The 9,504-nt window shown below is 35.3% G+C and overlaps 1 protein-coding gene across 1 annotated transcript in view; it reads left to right on the top strand.

Annotated features, from left to right (window-relative positions):
* Positions 1 to 1,377: 1,377 nt before the first annotated feature.
* LOC106143201 (homeobox protein aristaless) overlaps positions 1,378 to 9,504 on the top strand; it is a 58,330-nt gene continuing 50,203 nt past the window's right edge. The window contains exon 1 of the mRNA XM_013345225.2: positions 1,378 to 1,892. Coding sequence (XP_013200679.1) covers positions 1,658 to 1,892 — 235 coding nt within the window. The 5' untranslated portion in view covers positions 1,378 to 1,657. The remainder of the gene's footprint in view (positions 1,893 to 9,504) is intronic.

Below are 9,504 nucleotides of genomic sequence, written 5' to 3'. Positions count from 1 at the left end.
TCGTTAACTAGTTTTGTTCTGATTAGAAACAATGAACGATTAAAAACACTACGGAATTTTTTTCTCTAAGCTGACCTTAGACCATATACCTACATGTCTTTCTAATCTTTAGACTCAGTGGTTTGGGTTATCCGTTGTTATCTCAGTCAGTGTCTTATAAAGATTATAAATAAATTGATTGATAAACTACAAAAAAATATCTTAATTTTGTGAAAACGTAGCAGTCCAAACTATACTGGATGTACGATACCTACTTAGGTACTGACTTAGTTGAAATAAATATATACAGGACAAATTACCTACACAGATTGAGACAGTCTCGACCTACTCGAGATACTAACTCAACGATACTATATTTTATAATAAATACTTATATAGATAAACATCTAAGATCCAGGCCAATCAGAAAAAGTTCGTTCATCATGCCCTGGCCGGGATTCGAACCCGGGATCCCCGGTGTCACAGACAAGTGCACTACCGCTGCGGCACAGAGATATGTTCATTTAGATATCACATTCCCTTAGAGAGTAAGTATTTCCCGGAATCCTCACGGTAATAGGAAATTACAATGTTGTTATTGCAGCTAAAAATTAAATTTAATTATAAAAAATTGTCATCCCTGTCGCAACTAGTAGATACAATCAGCACCAATTTAATAAATAGTTCTACTTGAAGTTATCTCAATTTATAGTGGTGAGACTACGAGGAAATAATTAGTACCGCAGATTAAATTTATGCACATTGAAGTTGGATTGAGTTTTGTTGTTGCTGGCCTTGATTCGTTTTGTTAAATTTAAAATGGTAATTAACGCAGTTTGTATGGTTCAGGTTCCACATTTAAAAAAAAATTAAAAAGTTATTAAACATTGTTTTAAATGCCTATAAATATATAAACATATTCCATCAACATCGTCGTTTAAAAATATCCATTGTCCTCAGTGCATTTTATGATTCATTTGAGGTTTAGAGATAACATGCATTAATAAACAAAACCACAATCTGAGTTGTTCAAAAAATAAAAGCTTATTTATTTATATGCAAATAAATTACCATCACCACGTCAAGGTGTGCAATTTATTTAAAAACAGAAAGCGCATTAAATTGAAGTCTGAAACGCACACATTATTAGTAGTCATTACAACACTGCGCAAGCGCAGGCTAACAGTGCCTATCATATCAATGAGCAATTACGGCTCATTAAACCAAATCGATTGGCGGGAAAAAAGTCGCCGGTCGGCGGTAATTGTCGACTAAAAAGTCGCGAGATTCCAGCAATTAGTTGGTCGGCCGTGTGGGCGGGGAGCTCCGCCTCTGAGGCGTAGGGAGGGCCGCCCGCAACTGCGGCCGCGGGAGGAAAGAGGACCAGTCGCAATCTTCATCGCGGACTCAGCGCGTGTCTGGTGACGCCGCGAATCGGCAACCCGACGGCCAATTCCGGACTGGATATTTTGCACTATGACAATATCAAGTGGCGTATGTGATTGGACAATGTGCTAAGTCAAACAAAATGTGCAATTCAAATGCATCGATCTAAATTACTGGCAGTAAAAATAAAATAAAAATGAATTCTAATTTCGGTTCAAAACTGTCCACGCGGGAATAATGTCAGTGAAAAGGATTCTATTTTCAAAATTTATTGCTGGCAACATTTGTGAAAATGGACTTGACTACTCGGCGGGGAGATGGAGTGGGTCCGGATTCGGTACATTTGAACGGGAAGGAGCAGATGTGCCGTGAACTAGTGAACGGAGCGGAAAGCGGTGGTGAATTCACGAATGTCACCGCGGAAGTGCCCACGCCGAGGAAAGCCAACTCGTTCAGCATTCGGAATTTGGTCGGCGCCGAAGATTCGGATCGGCCGACTTCCGACGGGAACGTGAATGTGAGCGATGGTAAGTCTGAGAAATAAATAGTATTATGGCCAATTTTTTTTTTACATATACCTACCTACATACACCTACCTACATAAATATTAGCACGTCTATATCACTTACGGGGTAAACACAGCCAACAGTCTTGAAAAGACTGAAAGGCTGCGTATAGTAGAATTGAGATTCAAATAGTGAGGTTGCTAGGCCATCGCCTACAAAAAGAATTCAAAGTTAGTCCCCTTAGTCGCGTTTTACGACATCCATGGGAAAGAGAGTGATCCTATACTTAGGTGCCGGGAACCACACGGCAGATTTTTTTTTACTTGCTTTTATTTTGCCTTTGACCACTTTATACACAAATTGTCAAAATGTAGAAACATTCGTAAAACAATTTTCGTATCTACCTTCTATCTGACTACTCTTCTATATGAATCGAAAAACTGATAAAAAAATAGTTTTTGCTACGATTACGGTACCTACACCTAGGTACTCTAAGGTCTACTTTTATTTATTTCTTTATACTTTGTACACGTAAAATTACATACAACAGGTGAACTTAATGCCACAAGGCATTCTCTGTCTGTTGAACCTTTGTACCAAACTGTGATGAGACATTTGTTAATGTTTTTATTTTTCAATACAAAATGAAGTAAAAATTAATAGGGATTGTCTTATGTTTATGTAGCCAAGTTTATAAGCCCTTCATTCAAAATTTAAAAAAAGAGGTGGTATGTGTTTTATTATTTTTTTGTTTAACAAACAAACAAAAGTATTTTTTTTCCAAATATTTATAAATATTGTAATATATGTATGAAGCCAAGTAAATAAGAACTTAATTCAAAATCTTAAAAATAACAGGTACTTATGTATTTTATAATTTTTACTAGCTTTTGCCCGCGGCTTCGCCCGCGCAAATTTATTTTAGATTATAAGGATACGCCATAAAATTTCTCCCATTTTACCCCCTTAGGAATTTAATTTCCAAAAAATTCTTTCTTAGTGTATCCCTCCTAATTAAAATCTACGTTCCTGTCAAATTTCATCTTTATTGGCTCAGTAGATTTTGAGATGTCGTGATTCCTAAGTGAGTGTTTTTCGCTTTTATATATAAAATTCGGGTGTTTTATTTATGCATACCGATTACGCCGAGATTTATGGACCGATTTAAGTGATTCTTTTTTTGTTCGGTAGAGTATACTTTCAAATTGGTCCCGTTGTTACCTAGTCAGGATCTGATGATGGTATTCCAGGGAAATCAAGGGCAAACCTCAAATTTACAGGCAATTACGTTTTTGACAATTTCATAGATCTGTTTAAGTATTTGCGTCTGATAGTCATCATCCCATGTGAATGAGCTGATGATGGAAGGTACAACTCCTCAACGGTTAGGAGTTGAAAGAAAATTCTTACGAAGTTATACGTACATGTGAGGCTATTAGGTTGACCTGATAATAAAAAGTAAATCTCATTAACGTTAAGAATTTAGGTGAAAATGGATGCGGACAAATTTCGTCTCTTCACTTGTTTCCTTTTAGCTGTTTGTATGGGTAGTGTTAACACAAAATAGGGATTTAAAGGCGTGATGTTATTAATGTTATGCATGTATGTACATAATTATGTATGTTATTATGTATGTTAAAGAGACGACTGAAAGTTGTCATACAAAGTCTTTTTTTTTAAGGATGGGAAATCATCAAATGACCTCTCCCGCTCTGGGTGGAACGGAAGGGAGTGTCAGACTTTTACTGACTAAAACCCACCTCGTTCCTTCAGTTGCCCTTTGCGTTCCGGGGCCACGGTATCTCGTTAGAACTTTCCCGCAGCCCCGGCTCAGTTTATCCCGTTTCCCCCCTTGGGGGTTGACATTTCGAAAATCCCTTCTTAGTGCTCACTTATGTTACTAAAGGAACCTCTGTTCAAAATCTCAGACTCCTATACCGAGCGGTTTCGGCTGTGCGTTAATAAATCAGTCACCCAATCGCACCCCCTAAATCACGATTGGAGCGTAGTTTGAAAAAACTTATAATGTCAAACATATTTACTTGCCTATGTACGTGTTCATGCCAAGTTTCAAGTTTATAAACCCAAGGAATAAGATTTTTCATAGAAACGTTTTTACCCCTTTTCCCCCCCTTGGGGGTTGAATTTCCAAAAATCCTTTCTTAGTGCTCCCCTACATATCCCAAGGAACCTACATTCCAAATTTCAGCTGTCTACGACCAGTAGTTTCGACTGTGCGTTGTCTGTCAGTCAGTCACTCAGTAACGGAAGAGTTTTATATATATAGATTTGTTAAACTCTTTACAAAAAAAGACATTATTTTAAAAAAATAGTCCACACAAAACAATAACATTAGAGTTGGGTTAGAGTTTATAACGTCTGAGTTTTTTCTTGCCATGATTTTTTCTGTGTTTCTGGAAATTGTTCCATAAAATAATAAAAAATGTTTTTTTAACATTTTTTATTATCCAACAAAATAATAAAAAATGTTTTTTTAACATTTTTTATTATCCAACAAAATAATAAAAAATGTTTTTTTAACATTTTTTATTATTTTATGGAACAATTTCCATTTGCCATTTTTTCTCAAAAATGTTGAAGGTAGCTACGAGACAGCTATTGTACCGCAAGGCCTGTGCAAAAAAGACACACAAATATATTTTGTGTTTACCTCTCAAGGGGTAGCCGATGTCACAACACTCTGAAGTCTCGTTAGCATGCAGGAGATTCTTGGATAGTAACAACGGGGTTGCCTAAAATACAATATGCACTCGTAGAGGAATATACAACTTAAAATAAGTTTTTAATTTTTTTTTAAATAACTTTTTAAATATTTACTCCTCTTTTTGTACCAAATTTTACAATATTTTTTTTAATAAATAAATATGCACTGCAGAGTAACAAGCTTGATATAATTCATTTACTTTGAATTTGTAGTAATTGCTTTTGTGGCAATATGATTTGTTATAATTATTTTTGACAATAAACTTTATGACAGCAAGTTACAACAGATAACAATTCATTAAAATCATGGAATCGTGCGCAACATTATTTCAACTTTGATTTTATTGCCAACACATGAATACAAACTACAATGTTGCCAGCAATTAAAATAATTTGCTTGACAGTATTTTCACGACGGTCGTAAAGTTTTATATGTATTTAACGATACTTCCAATGCAATTAGTGTTACAACTTATTCTAGGATAAGTGTTAAGGTATCATCGTTTATGTCTGCATAATTTTTAACTTTGTATTTTATTAAAGTGTACTTATCTAAAAGGGCCAAAATGTTAGCAGACTCCGGGCTTAGCTTAAAGGATGCGTGCAGTACCGTTACTAGCGTTATTAGCGCCCCCTCAGAGCTTGAGCACATTTTTCTTTTACTAGAGGCCGCCCGCGACTTCGTCCGCGTCGAATAATTCCCGCGGAGACTCCGGGATAAAAAGTAGCCTATATGTTATTCTGGGTCTTCAGCTACCTACATTCATACCCAATTTCCTCGTAATCGTTTCAGTAGTTTTTGCGTGAAAGAGTAACAAACATCCATACTGACATACTCACAAACTTTCGCATTTATAATATTAGTATAGATGTGGACTCTTTACAGACAGACTATGTAAATCATAGTCTTATAGTCAAATCTTCTTGTCTCATAACCGCCACAGACACTTCCGATTGTGTATTCAATCCTTCAAAAATTCCTTTGTATTGAAACCGTGCCTTGCAGTTTTCTACCCTGCTTTTTACGAGTATATGTGGAGCTTTTGTCATTAAATTTTGTCTGCTATGACTTTCATTTGGAAATACGTATTACGAAAGCTTGCAGAATATATTAGGAACAGATTATTTTGGCCGCCGGCTCCAGGTGCGCAGGGCAGACAGAAGATATCCTGACTTGACGTGGCAAAAGATGTTATGCTTGCAATAACGGTCTTTAAACTGAATAATACAGTTCTTTCCAATTTATCAGATGTAAACCGGATAAATTGGAAAGAACAGTGTTGGACAGCGGGCCCTAGACTTCGATGTATTGGACGGAGGGTAAAAAAATTGGAGAACATGCAAAACAGAGATAAAAAGCCCAAACTCAAGGTCATTGGTCTGCCTAATCTAATTTCTTTTAACGCGATACCCCGTACCTTGTCCGTGCCAGCCGATGACGTCACTCACCCCTAACCAGGCACTTCCTGGGCTAAATTGAAGTAGGAGGCTCGTAGCGAATCGCCGGTAATTCAATACAAGGGTTGAAGGCTATTATCTATACAGGTGTAATATGGTAGTAAATTACCTGGTTTATGCTGTAACGTTTTCATTGCGTCAAATATTTCGGAGAATCCAGGACTTAGGTTTTTAAAAGCGAGTTATTTTTAGTTCACGTTAATTTTTGGTTGTTATTGTTCTGTTTTTATTAAAACCACAACTTAAGCGTCACTTTATTCTCAAAAAACTTTTTTTTAAATTTCATAAAATACGGTCGGTTGTTAGGCAGGACAGACAGCAATTCTCATTTATAAGTATGGATATTTTATAATTATGTGACAATAAAACTTATAAATCATGCAGTAAACCAAAACAAACTTTTAGAAAAATATAACCAATAAAATGCTGCGGTAGGTGACTAATAAAGGAATAATAAGAGGTATTCTAAACGTGAAGTTAACAATTTTTATTGTAGGGCCATTGTTACAAGAAATGAGACGAAAAGATGAAAGACATATCCGATAAGGTAGACAGAGACGAAAGTCACGAGATTCTAGCACGTTTTGAGAAAATGACAGAAAGGACCCCCTCCTCCCTCTCCGTCCCCCTATTCGGGCGTCCCAGTCCAACAATTAGTATCGCTTATAAGAACTAGATTTATAAGCTTTTCTTTGATACTTTTCCAATTTGCGTGGGAAGAAAGCGGATAGACTGATGTTTATCACCTTCGAAAACAAAATAAGGGTGCAACAAAGAAAATTTTCTTTGTTCCTTTTTACGGACTGCCGCCCGAGTCTTCACCCGAGAGAGTGTGGGACTCCAATGTGCCAGCCTACCCACTGAAGCCCGTTCGGCGCGCCTCCTTTCTCGTAATTTTGAGGACATCATGGGACTCTTTATTGCACCCTTAGAGTAAAACATACTAAACAGCACAAAAGAGACAGAGATGGTACACAAAAGACTTATCGCTAATGCAATCTCTTCCAGTCAACTGGAGACAGGATGTACTTAACAATCATAATAAAGAATTAGAAAAAAAACATCTTATTAATTAAGTACTTGTATAAGTACATACATACATATAATAACGTCTATATCCCCTGTGGGGTAGACAAGGCCAACAGTCTTTTCAAGACTGGACGGTCACGTTCACCTGTTTGGCTTAATGATAGAATTGAGACTCAAATAGTGACAGGTTGCTAGCTCATCACCTAACCTAAAGGATAACATGATAAAACTAGTCAATTCCAATAATTGTCTTTACACAAAGCATACAATCCAAGTCTGGCTCGATAACCGTTTGCTGTTATATTATAGATTATAACCTACTTGCAACAAAGTAAGGTTACACAAAAACAGGACTCACGACCATTTAGCATTATCGGATAATGTTTCAACGTGAACAAGTATAAAACTTTATTATCTCATCGTAAAAAAAGGGTTATGAATATTTTTTACTTACTATGATATGATATCGGATGTGACCTGAGTACTAAGTTTCACTTTTAAAACTATATTCCACTGACAGCTTAATAGCGTGGATAATTGTGTTTTTTTTATCTATATTAGCAACACTAGACGTTATCTTTATAGGTCCTATATAATTATGTAGGGACCGCTGAACAGTCATAAGTAGAATGTAACAAAAAGTTTTATATATATAGGTATATATACTTACGATACATTTTTATTCTTTTTCCTATTTGAATCCCTTCTATCACTAAGCAGAACAGCTGAACGTGGCCTATCTGTCTACCCCGCAAGGAATATAGACGTGATTATATGTATGTATACTTAGGATACATTTTTGTTGTTGTTCGTTTCATTAAAATTGGTTCAGCTGTTACGAAGATTTTATTTTTAATGCAGAATGGATTTTAGAGATTTTTATTACATACAGATATAATATTTTACTAGAAGCGAAAGTCTGTCTGGTTATTACGCTCTCAATACTAAACCTTTGAATCCTTTTATCTTAAAGTTTACTAATCCTTATCCTTTTACCTTAAAGTTATGCCAAATTTATTGGGAACGAAAATTTGAAAGTCTGTTTTTATTTTCATTTTTTTCCTATCTCATATTGAAAGAAATAAAGAAAGAAAGAACCAATGTTAATGGCATGTGTTTGGCAAAAAAACATTATTATTCTATTGGGACAATTTATCCTATTTGTTAGACGGCTTCTGTGGCGCAGCGGTAGTACGCTTGTCTGTGACACCGGAAGTTCCGGGTTTGAATCCCGGCCAGGGCATGATGAAAAAAGAACTTTTTCTGATTGGCCTGGGTCTTGTATGTTTATCCATATAAGTTTTTATTTTGAAATATAGTATAGTATCGTTGAGTTAGTATCTCGTAACACAAGTCTCGAACTTACTACGAGGCTAACTCAATCTGTGTAATTTGTCCCGTATATATTTATATTCATTTTTTTGTTAATGAGGTACTCCGCGATGATAGATAATACGATGTTTTTGTTAGTGAGCCACTTTGAGTCTTTAAAAGTTAAGTACTTGTATCAATTTTCAAATTGGCTTTCAAAATTACTTATATGATAATATTTGTTATATCGTTTATTTATTTATAACCCGCATCGCCTAAATAACTCATTGTAATGTAATAAATCAATCGTTTGACGCACATGCTCAAATTAGATTGCATAATTATGCAACGGGGTAGATAGAGGCAAAACGTGCTTCTACCACCAGGCAGATTGAGGTCACACTCAAATCTTTATAAAATAAACATTGCAATTTTAGTTTTATTATAAGCACATTTAAAAAACCAACGTAAGTGTCTCTCATAACATAACGTTACATAACATATTATCATGTATCCCTTGCGGGGCAGACAAAGCCAATCAAACGTCATCAAAAGACTGAAAGGCCACTTTCAGCTGTTTGGCTAAATGATAGAATTGAGATTCAAATAGTGACAGGTTGCTAGCCCATTGCCATTAAATAGTTGTAATTATATAATTTAACAAAGGAAATTAAGTAATATATATGTAAGAGGTGAAATGTAAAATATTTTTTAATTTTAATTAATAAAAATTAATTGGTAATATATGTGGCATAAGCAATACGTAATATGTGTATTAATTAATATATATGTATAAATCCAACTTTAAGATATATCTATTATAAGCACGAAAGCATATCTAACAAATTAATTTCAATAATAATGAGAAACTGTTTAAAGTTAATGAAACCATATTCTGTTGATCCCCCACATAACGAAAATCCTTTGAGATTGTTAATTATTGAGATGTTGCAAGGGGTCTGGTTTAACTGGTTTCGTATATTGCACGCGAAAAAAGGGTTAGTATGCTTTTGATAAATTTCCTGTTTTATAGTTAATAACTAAACCGAGTTTATTGGCATGGCGAGGCGTAAACATAAATGTTATAATGAGCTTATTATGCAAATGTGAG

Source organism: Amyelois transitella, chromosome 2 (assembly GCF_032362555.1).
Source record: "Amyelois transitella isolate CPQ chromosome 2, ilAmyTran1.1, whole genome shotgun sequence".
Lineage (NCBI taxonomy): Eukaryota > Metazoa > Arthropoda > Insecta > Lepidoptera > Pyralidae > Amyelois > Amyelois transitella.
This window is presented reverse-complemented; position numbering and strand designations above follow the sequence as displayed.